This window comes from Mustelus asterias, chromosome 26 (genome assembly GCF_964213995.1).
Source record: "Mustelus asterias chromosome 26, sMusAst1.hap1.1, whole genome shotgun sequence".
In the NCBI taxonomy this organism is placed as follows: Eukaryota; Metazoa; Chordata; class Chondrichthyes; order Carcharhiniformes; family Triakidae; genus Mustelus; species Mustelus asterias.
In genome coordinates this window covers 4,365,463-4,381,568 of record NC_135826.1, presented here as the reverse complement: position 1 = coordinate 4,381,568, position 16,106 = coordinate 4,365,463, and the positions used below count along the sequence as shown (strand labels likewise).

Genomic DNA, 16,106 nt, shown 5'->3' with positions numbered 1-16,106 from the left:
CATTATTTTACTGATGATCAAGAGTAGACTGATGGGGCGGTAAATGGCTGGGTTGGATTTGTTCTGCTTTGCTAACTTCTCCTTTTAAATTCAAGTTTCCTCATCTTCATTTCTCTTTGAAAAACCCTCTACTTTTCCTGCATTTCAAATTTCTTCATTTCCAGTTCTCTTTGTAATTGAATCTTTGCCAATTCAATGGCTTCACTTTTCAAGAGAACTTGGTCTATCAGATAATCCTTGCAATTTTGAATGTTTCACTATACTTTCAATAACGTCAGCTTTCCTTATCCCTGCAGGTAATTCAAGTTTATCTGCCAATTCAGTTAACTGACACTTGGTTACTTTCTGTAAACCAGTCAGAGTTAAATCCTCCATCTTTATGAAAGTCTTAGCAGTTTCCAATGCCATTTTGGATTCTAATCCATACAATATACTTCACAGTAACTCCGATTCTTATGTCCGTTACCTCAGTATCCCACTTACTCTTTTTGAAGGATTCACAAGAATCGGGATTCTCCCCCAAAAAAACTAAGTTCCCAATGGGCAGGAAAACTGGAGATTTTCCCGTCCATTTTATGTGTACTTACCTGAATGAATCTCCAGCATTCTGTGCATCAAAGACTGCTCAGAAAGATTCATGCTGGTTCGTTGGGGGGGGGGGGGGTGGCGGAGACTCATCCCACTGGAGAGACAATAGCATAGTACTGAACGGGCCACTGCGCATGTGCCGATCTGTCAGTGGGGAGATCAGCGCATGAGCACTGGCCCCACATCGCTGACCCCCTGACTACTGGCCTCAGAGATGTTATCCCTGACCACCCCCACCCCCATATTGCCAGCCTTCCTGATCCTCTCCTGATTGCTGGCCTCCGAACCTCACCAGACAAGCCCCGATCCCCCGCCCCCCCCCCCCCCCCCTCTGGCCCCACACCCTTGGCAGTACCAGTGTGCCCCTTGGCCAGTGCCACTTGTCCCCAAGGGGCAACCCTCCACCCTCAACACCCAGCGGGGCTTCATTGCCTCTGTCTCCACCAGCAGGGTGAGCACGCCTGATCCCTGTTAGTTGGGACCTCTCCCAGCATGGGAGGGAGACACTAGCGGGCCCAGAGACTATCATCCAGGGGGGCTGATTACATCAGAAAAAGGGCTTGGGAGACTCGCGATCAGCCAGATGCTGGTCCTGAGTCCCGCTGATGTCTCCGGGCCTGCTGCGCTACTCGAGCTGAGAGAATCCCGGTTACTACCTTTTAACAATAAATCCCAGAACAAGTTTTACTTGTTTTCCATGTTTCAAAATATCCCAACAAATTATCAAAATCCAATAACCATTTTTCCACATTTTGAAATCCCGCAAAAGCCCCCACTTTTGTTATGATCTCAGTTGGTGTCACTGGTGTCCCAGAATGGAACCCTGGCTCAGAACAAAGAATAGTACAGCACAGGAAACAGGCCCTTCGGCCCTCCAAGCCTGTGCCGCTCCTTGGTCCAACTAGACCAATCGTTTGTATCCCTCCATTCCCAGGCTGCTCATGTGACTATCCAGGTAAGTCTTAAACGGTGTCAGCGTGCCTGCCTCCACCACCCTACTTGGCAGCGCATTCCAGGCCCCCACCACCCTCTGTGTAAAAATCATCCCTCTGATATCTGAGTTATACTTCGCCCCTCTCACCTTGAGCCCGTGACCCCTCGTGATCGTCACCTCCGACCTGGGAAAAAGCTTCCCACTGTTCACCCTATCTATCCCCTTCATAATCTTGTACACCTCTATTAGATCTCCCCTCATTCTCCGTCTTTCCAGGGAGAACAACCCCAGTTTACCCAATCTCTCCTCATAGCTAAGACCCTCCATACCAGGCAACATCCTGGTAAACCTTCTCTGCACTCTCTCTAACGCCTCCACGTCCTTCTGGTAGTGCGGCGACCAGAACTGGACGCAGTACTCCAAATGTGGCCTAACCAGCGTTCTATACAGCTGCATCATCAGACTCCAGCTTTTATACTCTATACCCCATCCTATAAAGGCAAGCATACCATATGCCTTCTTCACCACCTTCTCCACCTGTGTTGCCACCTTCAAGGATTTGTGGACTTGCACACCTAGGTCCCTCTGTGTTTCTATACTCCTGATGACTCTGCCATTTATTGTATAACTCCTCCCTACATTATTTCTTCCAAAATGCATCACTTCGCATTTATCCGGATTAAACTCCATCTGCCACCTCTCCGCCCAATTTTCCAGCCTATCTATATCCTGCTGTATTGCCTGACAATGCTCTTCGCAAGTCCAGCCATCTTCGTGTCATCCGCAAACTTGCTGATTACACCAGTTACACCTTCTTCCAAATCATTTATATATATCACAAATAGCAGAGGTCCCAGTACAGAGCCCTGCGGAACACCACTGGTCACAGAGCTCCAGCCGGAAAAAGACCCTTCGACCACTACCCTCTGTCTCCTATGGCCAAGCCAGTTCTCCACCCATCTAGCCACTTCTCCTTGTATCCCATGAGCCTTAACCTTCTTAACCAACCTGCCATGTGGGACTTTGTCAAATGCCTTACTGAAATCCATATAGACGACATCCACGGCCCTTCCTTCATCAACCGTTTTTGTCACTTCCTCAAAAAACTCCACCAAATTTGTAAGGCACGACCTCCCTCTTACAAAACCATGCTGTCTGTCACTAATGAGATTGTTCCGTTCTAAATGCACATACATCCTGTCTCTAAGAATCCTCTCCAACAACTTCCCTACCACGGATGTCAAGCTCACCGGCCTATAATTTCCTGGGTTATCCCTGCTACCCTTTTATTTTTTAATAAAACCTGGAGAAATGGAGTCACAGATCTGCTAATTAGTTTTTAACAATGAGAAATGAACACTAAAAACACAAAAAGTTTGATTATAACATAATACTCCTTATCTCCCCCACCTAAGCTTCGCAAATGTATAGAGTTTTCAAAGGTAACACCCCACTTTAAAACCAAATGGCCGATGCCACTCAAGTGATCTTCCATGAATTTCTTGTCACAATCCCCCCAAATGATTGTCACCAAACCCCATTCCCAAAAAAGACACTTTTAAAATTTTCTTTCAAACAATGCTTTCAAGCAGCTGTTTTCATTAAGAATCCAGCTCCAGGTTTTCTAAACTATCCTTTCACGATTCCTGTCTTGAATACTTTTCCACAAACTCAGTTCCAGCCACTATTTTCTGCAATTAGTTCAAATAATGTCTCACTAACTGTAGTAAGATATCCAAAACCTTACTTCAGGTATCTTTCTGGCCTCTCACAATCCAATTCCTTTTCAGCTCTCTGTTACTTTACTGAACAGGATCCTGTTCTAATCCCCGTTTCCTCTGTTCCTTTAACTTGAAGCTGCTTGGAGACTTCTCTTCATTTTTCTAGCTTCCTTAACTAGCTGTTCTTTAGATTTCTGCACTTGTTTTCTTAACCATTATTCCATGGTAGTCATTAGTACTTTGTAGACCAAGGACAACCGAGGACCCTAGTATTAGAAATTAAGAATACTAATTCTTAAGTATTAGTATACTTAAGTATTTTTACTTAAGTAAATTAATTTAATTAAGTATTAATTTTAATTAGTAGAGGTTTAAGTATTTAACCTTTTAAATATTAAGTATTTAATAAGTGTTTAAGTATTTTTTTAATTAGTAGAGGTTTATACCTCAAAACCCTAAACCTTATTGTTTCACAGGTAGATCATGCCTTTACAAACTTAACACCACCCAAAATGGAAATGACATATCTGATATTAAATAACAGACTAAGGACGGAGTTCAAGGCTCTATCAGCCTGAAGATTTGTACTGCATTCATAAACAACTCTTGTTTCATTCTCAGACTTAATATATTATCTGCCTCATGAATTGACTTATGGCATTGTATCACTCAGCTTGTTCACTTTTATTCCAAATCATTTTGGAGCACAGAAGGTAACTTTTTAAAAATCTGCTCCGAAATTAATCTAATTTTTTTAATAGTAAAGAATAGCAACATGCCCTTATCTCTCACTAACATGAGCTGTTTATTTTCATATTCTGCATCATTTTCCAATGTGCACCAACAAAAACGGAGTCTACATCTTGACTATGTTCATCTGGCAGTAACGATACTTCAGTGGCAAGAAATATAAAAAACTAACTTCACAAAGTAAATCAAAGTAAAAGTTTAATGAAGAAACTTCATTACATCACCACTTCGGCCACACCCTGGGCCACAAATGCTCTCCATAATCCCTGCTTTCTATTTATATCGAGACCACCACATCATGTTGCCCATTGGTTACATTGTCTATTGGGTCAGCTGACCACCGCAGCATGTCACCATTAGTTACATTGCATCAGGCTATGGGTATGTATCATATACTATAATTCCTTCCCAATATAAAAGATCTTCTCAAACCTCCTGCTTAAAAGAACATCTTCAAAATAATTATTCAATTGGAAAAAAACTAAGGTTGATTTCCATTTTAAGTTGATGAATTAAACATTGCACAATGATATTTTTCAGATGATTTAATCATGTTTAATATACATACTGGTTACAACTTGGTCAATGGTTTGCTGTTCATTTAGCAAATTATCCTTTCGCTCTCTGTTCATTTGAACCCGAACTGGATACACATTCTGGCCTGTAAAACAGAGTAGTTATAGATATGGATTATATAGGTCATTAACATGACTTAAAATACCTTAAATCAAACATTGTATATTTAAAGCTCGATCCTTGGGTAATTGGTAGTGTTGTGGTAATGCTATTAGACTAGTTAATCTAGAGGTTCAGGATTAATACAGTGGACATATTGTCCGCTATCTACTCGCCGTCCACATGGCCCTTCCCCCACTCGGCAATTATACAAACAGCAGGAGTGATTCCGACAGTCCACCTGCCAGAGGACCAATCGAGATCCTTAAGTGGGCAACTGAAGCCTACATATGGGGCCTCATCTCACTGCCGTCAGTTGCCAGAGGGAGGGGAGGTCCTGTAGATTTTCTTCCATGGGCTGGTAGTAGGCAGGGAGAGGGTACCTTCCTTACTGGCCTCTGGGGCCAACAGAATCCTGGGTTATAAACCCCCCAGCCCCAAGTTGCCCTCCTGGCCCCCGCATCCCTCGCCAATGCCGTTGCTGATCCCCAAACATTATGAAGTTCCAATCCATTGTAGTTCACCTCTTCATCATCCAAGTACAGTACTGGAAGTGTCCATAAATCTGGACTACTGGTACTACCAGTCCATCAAGGGTAAATTGGCTATTAAATGGCTGCATGGCAGCTGCTTTCCTCCTCCATCTCAGACCTTTTATCAGATGTGTTGGGAACAGAAGGCAAGTTGCAGTCAATTATAACCTATAAACATTAAAAGAATAGAACAAAGACAGATCTTAAATGTGGTTTAGTAGTCTTCTCTGCATATAAACTCTTCAAAACAGTCTTTGCTTTGAAGAATTTCAGTTCCTTTTCTTAAAGTTTAAAGTTTATTTTATAAACTTCTATAAGCTAGCCTGATCTCCAGCCAACAGCTGCACACGCCAACCCGATTTCCACTGGTACAGTCTTCACAGGTTGGCAGAACCTCCACAGTTGGATGGTGAAGATCTGCCAATGTTATCTTCAGTTTTCATTTCTTTGGAAACTGGGTCAATTTCCTTTCACCGTTTTTTTTTCAGTTTCCCTTTTCAGTTAGAATCTGCCTTGAAGATAAAAGTTTTGAAACCACGGATTCCATTTGAGCAGTCATGTTTATCCAATGTTAAAACACTGCTGCACTTCCTCTTAAGAAACATTAAATCACTAAATATACTAATAAGACACTGAAGCTCATTAATAACTAAGGTCACCTTTAGACATAAAAGGACAAATAGATCATATGCTTCAACACAGAGGATTGTCTTGGTGAAAGCATCAAAACAGATGCTAAATAGACAATTTGCTAATAAGAAAAGTCTATTTGAAAATGTGAATTTTCAGGTTAATTGTTAATAATCATGTTTTAAATCTATCTGCTGGCACTGAAACCAACAATTGCAGGTTTAACACTCAAGTGATGACTTGACACAAGTTTCTTCGAGTTATATATGAACTCTGCACTCACCCAATCCCACTGGAGAGGAGTTGTTGTAGAAGGCTGAGAGAAAGTACCTAATTTCCCAAATGTGCACTGCATTTCCTGTACAGCTCCAGTAGAGGAGGAAAGACTTTGAGCCCAATTTAACCATCGTGTTGCGCCCAAGCGCGAAAACTTGGTACAGTCGGGCGAGTAGCGCGATCCACGCCTGCCTCTGCGTCAGTTTCCCCTTTACCAAGGCCCGAAAATGGCCACTATCGGGACCGCACCCAAAAGGGGAATCACTCTGCCTGAAATCAGAGGAGGGGAAGGGGGTTCTGCTGCCACTCTGCCTGAGATCAGTGGGGGGGAAAGGGGCTCCGCTGCCACTCTGCCGGAGATCAGTGGGGAAAGGAGGGAGGAGGCCACGATCGGTCTGGGTGGCGGAGGGGTGGGGGGATGAGAGGATCAGTAATGTGGGGGGGGGGGGGGACAATGTCTGTGGGGGTCAGGGGGAGGCATTATCCAGCCCGGGAGGGATATGGCAGGGGAGCAACATTATATTATTTTTGCACATTCGCAGTTGGAGGCGCCAATCGGAGCTGCAGGATTTTGGGCACGTTAAGCCCCACCCACAGATTTCTGCAGTGCGATTCCGAATCGCTCATATTTTTGCAGGGAGTGTATGAGGGCGCTGGAGAACGGGCATCGAACTGGTGCCAGGGTCAAGGACATCTCTGAGCAGTTACAGGACATTCTTAAGGGGGAGGGTGAGCAGCCAGAGTTTGTTGTACATATTGGTTCCATTGACATAGGTAGCAAAAGTGATGAAGTGTGAATAAAGGGAGTTAGGCAGAAGACTAAAGTGCAGGACCTCGAAGGTAGTGATTTCTGGACTGCTACCAGTGCCATGTGCTAGTGAGAGTAGGAATAGGAAGATTAGGCAGAGGAATGCGTGGCTTGAGAGCTGGTGCAGGGGGCAGGGATTTAGATTTTTGGATCATTGGGATCTCTTCTGGGGAAGGGGTGACTGTTCAAGACGGGTTACACCTGAACTGGAGGGGGAACGAATATCCTGGCGGGGAGATTTGCTAGAGCCGCACGGGAGGGTTTAAACTAGTTTGGCAGGGTGGGTGGGACCCAAAGCAGTAGAGACAGAAGGGGAGGTTGAGGACAGCACAGAAGTTAAAGAGAGCACATTAAGTAGCAAAGGCAGTGTCAGTAATCCTAGTACCAGACAGATCAGGCAACAGCAAGACAGAGAGCAAGGGAAGTCCAAATTAAACTGCATTTATTTCAATGCAAGGTAGATGAAGAGAGAGAGAAACCCTACAGTGCAGAAAGAGGCCATCTGGCCCATCGAGTCTACACCGACCACAATCCCACCCAGGCCCTACCCCCACATCCCTACATATTTACCCGCTAATCCCTCTAACCTACATACCACAGGACACTAAGGGGCAATTTAGCATGGCCAATCAACCTAACCTGAACTCAGGGCATGGATGGGTACGTAGGACTGGGATATTATAGTAATTACTGAAACATGGCTAAGCGAGGGTCAGGACTGGCAGCTCAATGTTCCAGGGTACAGATGCTATAGGAAAGATAGAACAGGAGGTAAGAGAGTGGGGGGGGGGGGGGGGGGGGGGGGGGGGGGGGGGGGGTGAGGGGGGGTTGCACTTTTGATTAGGGAAAACATCACAGCAGTACTGAGAGGGGATATATCCGAGGGTTCGGCCACTGAGTCTATATGGGTAGAACTGAGAAATAAGAAGGGGGAAATCACTTTGATTGGGTTGTACTATAGGCCCCAAATAGTCAGCGGAAAATTGAAGAGCAAATATGTAAGGAGATTACAGATAGCTCCGAGAAAAATGGGGCGGTAATAGTAGGGGATTTTAATTTCCCAACATTGACTGGGACAGCCATAGTAGAGGGTTGGATGGAGACAAATTTGTTGAGTGCATTCAGGAGGAATTTCTCATTCAGTATGTGGATGGCTCGACTAGAGAGGGGGCAAAACTTGACCTCCTCTTGGGAAATAAGGAAGGGCAGGTGACAGAAGTGTTACTGAGGGATCACTTTGGGACCAGTGACCATAATTCCATTAGTTTTAAGATAGCTATAGAGAATGATAGGTCTGACCCAAAAGTTAAAATTCTAAATTGGGGCAAGACCAATTTTGATGGTATCACACAGGAACTTTCAAAAGTTCTCCCCAAAGTTAATTGGGGGAGTCTGTGGGAAGGCAAAGGGACATCTGGTAAGTGGGAGGCTTTCAAAAGTGTGTTAACCTGGGTTCAGGGTAAGCACATTCCTCTTAGAGCGAAGGGCAAGAAGTAGGGAACCCTGGATGACTCGGGATATTGAGGCCCTGATCAAGAAGAAAGTGGCACGGACATGCATAGGCAGCTGGGATCAAGTGAATCCCTTGAGAGTATAGGGGGTGTAGGAGTAGAGTTAAGAGAGAAATCAGGAGGGCAAAAAAGGGACACAAGATTATTTTGGCAGATAAGGCAAAGGAGAATCCAAACAGCTTCTATAAATACATAAAGGCCAAAAGGGTAACTAGGGAGAGAGTAGGGCCTCTTAAGGATCAACAAGGTCATCTATGTGTGAATCCACAAGAGGTGGGTGAGATCCTAAATGAATATCTCTCATCAGTATTCACTGTTGAGAAAAGCATGGATGTTAGGGAACTTGGGGAAATAAATAGTGATGTCTTGCGGAGTATATATATATAACAGAGAAGGAGGTGCTGGAAGTCTTAAAGCACATCAAGGTAGATAAATCCCCGGGACCTGAAGAAGTGTATCCCAGAACACTGTGGGAGGCTAGGGAGGAAATTGCGGGTCCCCTAGCAGAGATATTTGTATCATCGATAGTCACAAATGAGGTGTCTAAAGATTGGAGGATGGCAAATGTTGTGCATTTGTTTGAAAAGGGTTGCAGGAAAAAGCCTGGGAACTACAGGCCTGTGAGCCTAACATCTGTGGTGGGTAAGTTGTTGGAAGGTATTTTGAGAGACAGGATCTACAGGCACTTAGAGATGCAAGGACTGATTAGGAACAGTCAGCATGGCTTTGTGAGTGGAAAATCATGTCTCACAAATTTGATTGAGTTTTCTGAAGGGGTAACCAAGAAGGTAGATGAGGGCAGTGCAGCTGATGTTGTCTACATGGACTTCAGCAAGGCCTTTGACAAGGTACCGCATGGTAGGTTGTTGCATGAAGTTAAATCTCACAGGATCCAGGGTGAGGTAGCTAAATGAATACAAAATTGGCTTGATGACAGAAGCCAGAGGGTGGTTGTAGAGGGTTGTTTTTCAAACTGGATGCCTGTGACCAGCAGTGTGCCTCAGGGATCGGTGCTGGGTCCACTGTTGTTTATCATTTATATTAATGATTTGGATGAGAATTTAGGAAGCATGGTTAGTAAGTTTGCAGATGACACCAAGATTGGTGGCATAGTGGACAGTGAAGAAGGTTATCTCAGATTGCAACGGGATCTTGATCAATTGGGCCAGTGGGTTGACGAATGGCAGATGGAGTTTAATTTAGATAAATGCGAGGTGATGCAGTTTGGTAGACTGAACCAGGGCAGCACTTGCTCAGTTAATGGTAGGGCGTTGGGGAGAGTTACAGAACAAAGATCTAGGGGTACAGGTTCATAGCTCCTTGAAAGTGGAGTCACAGGTGGACAGAGTGGTGAAGAAGGCATTCAGTATGCTTGGTTGCATTGGTCAGAACGTTGACCAGAAGTTGGGACGTCTTGTTGAAGTTGTATAAGACATTGGTAAGACCACACTTGGAATACTGTGCACAGTTCTGGTCACCGTATTATAGAAATATTATTAAATTAGAAAGAGTGCAGAGGAGATTTACTAGGATGCTACCGGGACTTGATGGTTTGAGTTATAAGGAGAGGCTGCATAGACTGGGACTTTTTTCTCTGAAGTGTAGGAGGCTGAGGGGGTGATCTTATAGTGATCTATAAAATAATGAGGAGCATAGATTAGCTAGATAGTCAATATATTTTCCCAAAGGTAGGGGAATCTAAAACTAGAGGGCGTAGGTTTAAGGTAAGAGAGGAGAGATACAAAAGGGTCCAGGGGGCAATTTTTTCACACAGAGGGTGGTGACAAGCTGCCAGAGGTAGTAGTAGAGGTGGGTACAATTTTGTCTTTTAAAAAGCATTTAGACAATTACATGGATAAGATAGGTATAGAGGGATATGGGCCAAATGCAGGCAATTGGGACTCGCTTAGAGGTATAAAAAAAAGGGTCGCATGGACAAGTTGGGGTGAAGGGCCTGTTTCCATGCTGTAAACCTCTATGACTCTATAAAAGTCAGATCTGAAACACTCCCAGTTTCAAGTCCAGCCAATGCTTTGAATGAAAATAGTAAAATAGGGCCCTTTGACTCAAAGGGAGGAAATAGGCCTTAGATGCAGCATATGCAGCTTCTGTGGGTGAAGATCACTTGGAAGGTGACAGCTGGGAGCTCTGGAACTAGTCATGACTCTAGTGCCACAATAAATTGAACAACTGAACAAATGTTCAAAATAGCAATTCATCTCACAAACATGTTGCTTAATAATTGCACCATCACCAGCATCACAATCCCAACACTTCATCCATCTTCTAGCTCTACATCTCATTTATATACCTGACACAATTGTATCTTTCACACTTACTACTTGCACTTCAGACAAAAATCACAGCTAAAGAACCATCTGAGGCATCTCAAACACACAGAAACAGAGCTGTCAACACACTCTTCATAATGACTACTCTTTCTCTTCCAAGACAAGTTAGCATATAACCAGTGGTGCAGGATGTGATTAGGAGTGGTCAACCAAGCCTGCATCACATTACCCTTCTTAAGAAGGCACTGCTGGCCATAATCAGTGGAGGAGTGGTAAAGACATAGCAGGGGCTATTTTACTTTCTTAATTGATGCACAAATATTCCTGGTCCTTAATCTCCCAGTTATCTGCATTCGCAATATAGTTTCATCATACATATCTTTCTATAGTGGTCACATGCTAGACCCCAACCATTCCAGCTTTATCACTGTAAACTTCCAGGAACAAAAAACCTCCCTCCCAGCCATCCTCAAAGCAAGCATAAGATCTGCAACAACCATTTCAAAACTCCACGAGAGAAACAGGACAAGGAAGATGAGAGTGAGGAAGAATCCACTGTGTCTGTGGCTACTAGTGCTGCCGACACCAGTTCAGAGACCACCATCACAAATAACTAGAGGCTAAATCAAGAGAGGTTCTTTATAATGGGATGTAATGAGTACTTTTGGACAGCAGCCACACAGGATGGAAGGGACTTTCCAGGGGACCAGATTGTATATTAATTCTGCTGCAGAAGAGACAGATGAAGACAACTTAGTGCAACAAAACAAATGCTTGATACAATGGAGGGAGGACACATCAGAAACCTTACTCGCCGTGGCTTAGGAGATGGAGGAATCTGCATCCATCTTGGTCCATGGGTTGATGCAGAACCTGAAAGCATGGAAAGGTTGGCCAATACCAAACTGCATTCTGCAAAATTTGACATTATGCAGAAATTGATGGCTGAGGTTGCAGCTGTTGCACTCACATCTGAAGTGGTGGTTTTGGGTTCCGAGGTTGAAAGGAGCCTGCAGAACGTCACTGATGCCCAGAAATCCGTCTTCCACCAGATCATTAGATGGGCTGAACAGAGGTCCTGAGGAAGTGGTATGGAAAACCTACTGGCCTGTCACTGGGTGCCAATATGGTTGTTTTGACCTTCTGCTGTTCCACCATTATTTGGCACTTGCCAGTTAGCACATATTGCTGAAGCCTACACTGAACTATTGCAGTCTGAGGCACGACCATCACAGCCCACTACTTCTCAAGTGTGACATAGCAATACATCTGACCCATCCTTTACAGCCTTTCAGTAAGGGCATTTAAATGGTCATTGGATAAACATATGGATGATATTGGAACAGTGTAGGTTAGATGGGCTTTAGATTGGTTTCACAGGTCAGCGCAACATCGAGGGCCGAAGGGCCTGTACTGCGCTGTAATCTTCTATGTTCAGTAGCCATCCACCTCCCTAGATGCACCCATTGGGTTTGCATTTTGTAGAAACGCAAGATTACATAACAGCACTTATATATAGCCACTAAGACAAAACACCATGGTAAATAGTTCAATATTTGTAAATGCTTAGCCAAATCTCTGTTCACTGCAGCGGGGCCAGCCAGAAAATCCCACTCATCATGTTTCATTGCTTATTTTTGATGTAGATAAAGAAGCAGTTCTAGCTGTGCTGCAACTTAAGTTTGTATTCTACAAGACCACAGATCTCTGAGATGACATCCTTGGTAGAGCATAGCTTCTTCATGCACTGATCTTGGATCACATTAGGAAATGTGCTTAATGAATACCCTGGATGGATAGGGAGTCCTTGTGTATCTCTCTCCTGCAGTACCTGGTCTTTCTCTGCCTTGTTTCATCTCCTTTTTCAAATCCTCATGCAGGGTGTAATGACCCCAATAAGGCCCATGGAGTTGGCCTCTTGGAGTATGAGCTTCCTGATTGAGGTAATGATTGCCTTCCCAGTCTTGGAGTCTCGCTTGTATCCTAAGAGTGCTTCCGGTACAAAGTCAGAATCTGGAGTGTCATTCCGGATTCTGACTTTGTACCTGAAGCACTCTTAGGAGTGGAATTGAGTTTGTAAATAAAGGGAATCTGATGAAGGGACACTGGTCTCTGAGGAGTTATTTCACAGAGCTAGGGGTACTCTGGCAAAATCCCATGACCAAGAACTTCCTTTCTCCTGCTGGCTCCTATAAGGTGTCCAATAAAGGTAAAGTGAAATCCTGAGATTATTTTTCAGAAAAATCTTGATAGAGTGCTGGTGATATGGCCAAGTATCCCAGAAAGTCTCCCAATTTGTCTCAAAAAATCCTCTTCAAACACAGTGTGGCAAGGCAATCACAATTTGTTACGACCAGTCCCCAGGTGAGGTTTCCCAAATGAGTTAATCTGGAAGAGAACACTTACACTCTTATGGACCAGGTGACGAGGAATGAATTGGTTCCCTTTCTTTATTCAACTTCCTTTGTTGGTTGAAATAAGATCAAGCTGAAAAGGATCCCTTCCTTTGAGGATTTCTTTGCTCAGTCCCAATACTTAAGTTTTAAAAGGAGCTAATTTAACCAAGTTTTCTTGATTTAAAGAAAGAGTGATACTCATCTCCCATTATCTCCACTGAAGATGTCAATTAGTTTCTGCATGCTTTAAAAGTAAGCTTGTCTGGAAACAGGATGTGGTTCAGAGTAAGACCCACCAACAATTCGACCATCTTTGGCTCGCGTGTCACATCTTATTCAAAGTTCTAAATTTCTGGACATAATGTGGTGTTTTTCCTCCATTATTATGACACAATCAGCAAGTGAAACCAGAGTATGGCTTCAAATACTCCTTGAAATCCTTAGCAACAATTGTTTACACCTGGTCAGCAGTTCAGTGTTAGCAGAGGTTGTCAAATTATGCATTATCGACTGAAATGGCATGCAGCTCATTAGTAAGCACCAGCAGGCAATTTAATTGTCAATCTATCCCTTGATGATCTTCCAGGAATCCTGTCCTAACTTGTGATTCAACTGTTTTACCAAGTTAGAATTTTATGCTAAATAAGAGCTAAACTGGCATTGCAGATAATATCGCAACTTTGCCAACTTGTGAAGCTCCTTAGTATCAAGTGTCTGGTGAAAATAGTGCCATAGTTTATTTAACTATTATTTAATAGTTTATTCTTGATGCCAAACACATTATTCTCAACAACCAAATGGCAATTTAAAAAATTATCTTCCTCCTCTTAGCCAATGACAAATTCTAGAACAATATTCCATTGGTGGAGTGGGGGGGGGAAGCATTCCACCTACACATTATCAAATAAATCATTCTTCAATTATGAGCCTGTATAGTTAATGCCACCAGGCAGTGACATTGGATACGCTTCCTATCTTCACTCCACTTAGCGGCAAGTAGGAGCAATGTTGGCAATCAGAAGCAGCAAGCATGAGTAACTGTTTGTTGTTTGGGTTTAATCTCAGTTGTTTGGATTTAATCTCAGTTGTTTGGGTTTAATATCAATTGTTTGGATTTAATCTCAGTTGTTTGGATTTAATCTCAGTTGTTTGGGTTTAATCTCAGTTGTTTGGGTTTAATCTCAGTTGTTTGGGTTTAATCTCAGTTGTTTGGATTTAATATCAGTTGTTTGGATTTAATATCAGTTGTTTGGATTTAATCTCAGTTGTTTGGGTTTAATCTCAGTTGTTTGGGTTTAATATCAGTTGTTCTGGGTTTAATCTCAGTTGTTTGGGTTTAATCTCAGTTGTTTGGGTTTAATCTCAGTTGTTTGGGTTTAATATCAGTTGTTTAGGTTTAATCTCAGTTGTTTTGGGTTTAATCTCAGTTGTTTGGGTTTAATATCAGTTGTTCTGGGTTTAATCTCAGTTGTTCTGGGTTTAATCTCAGTTGTTCTGGGTTTAATCTCAGTTGTTTGGGTTTAATCTCAGTTGTTTGGATTCAGTATCAGTTGTTTGGGTTTAATCTCAGTTATTTGGGTTTAATCTCAGTTGTTGTGGATTTAATCTCAGTTGTTTGGATTTAATCTCAGTTGTTTGGGTTTAATCTCAGTTGTTTGGGTTTAATCTCTGTTGTTTGGGTTTAATCTCAGTTGTTTGGATTTAATCTCAGTTGTTTGGGTTTAATATCAGTTGTTTGGGTTTAATATCAGTTGTTCTGGGTTTAATCTCAGTTGTTTGGGTTTAATATCAGTTGTTTAGGCTTAATCTCAGTTGTTTTGGGTTTAATCTCAGTTGTTTGGGTTTAATATCAGTTGTTCTGGGTTTAATCTCAGTTGTTCTGGGTTTAATATCAGTTGTTTGGGTTTAATCTCAGTTGTTTGGGTTTAATCTCAGTTGTTTGGGTTTAATGTCAGTTGTTAATATCAGGGATTTGTTCCCAGGAGCAGGCTGAGGGTAAGAGAGTGGGTTTTCTGACTTTAATTAATTATTTATTTTTTTGTTTCCTTACACTCTTATTAACTTTTCACTGTCTTACTTGACATAAAGTGTCCAGTATGAGTGTGAAACCAGTGTGTTGTTCCCAGTGTAGGATGTGGGAGGTCCTGGAGGCATCTGGCCTCCCGGACATCCACATCTGTGAGGGGTGTGTCGAGCTGCGGTTCCTGAGGGACCGTGTTAGGGAGCTGGAACTGCAGCTCGAGGATCTTAGGCTGATGAGGGAGAATGAGGAGGTGATAGACAAGAGCTATCATCAGGTGGTCACACCAGGGCAACGGGAGGAGGCCAAGTGGGTGATGGCCAGGAAGGGTAAGGCTAGGGTGGTTGAGAGCACCCCAGTGGATTTGCCCCTGCACAACAAGTACTCCTGCTTGAGTACTGCTGGGGGGGACAGCCCGCCTGGGGGAAGCAGCAGTGGCCGTGTCTCCGCAGTGGAGTCCAGCCCTGTAACTCAGAGGGCTAAGGAAAAGAGGAGGAAGGCGGTATTAATCGGGGACTCGATGGTGAAGGGGACAGACAGGCGTTTCTGCGGAGGTAGGCGGGATTCTCGCATGGTGGTCTGCCTCCCTGGGGCCGGGATCCAGGATGTCGCTAGTCGCGTCCCGGAAATCCTGAGGTGGGAGGGAGAGGAGCCTGAGGTAGCGGTACATATTGGTACCGCTGATGTGGGTAGGAAGGGAGAAGGGGTCATGAAAAGGGAGTACAGGGAATTAGGGAGACAGCTGAGAAAGAGGAAAGCAAAGGTAGTAATCTCAGGATTACTGCCTGTGCCACGGGAAGGTGAGGGCAGGAATGGAGTGAGGTGGAAGATGAATGTGTGGCTGAGGGACTGGTGCAGGGGGCAGGGATTCAGGTTCCTGGACCATTGGGACCTCTTTAGGGGCAGGGGTGATCTGTATACAAAAAACGGGTGGAACTTGAATCACACGGGGACCAATATCCTGGCCGGTAGG

The 16,106-nt window shown here is 43.7% G+C and overlaps 1 protein-coding gene across 1 annotated transcript in view; it reads right to left on the bottom strand.

Annotated features, from left to right (window-relative positions):
- Positions 1-16,106, bottom strand: part of LOC144479380 (cation channel sperm-associated auxiliary subunit delta-like) — a 145,306-nt gene that overhangs the window by 76,905 nt on the left and 52,295 nt on the right. The window contains exon 8 of the mRNA XM_078198000.1: positions 4,562-4,654. Within this exon, the coding sequence (XP_078054126.1) occupies positions 4,562-4,654 (93 nt within the window). The remainder of the gene's footprint in view (positions 1-4,561; positions 4,655-16,106) is intronic.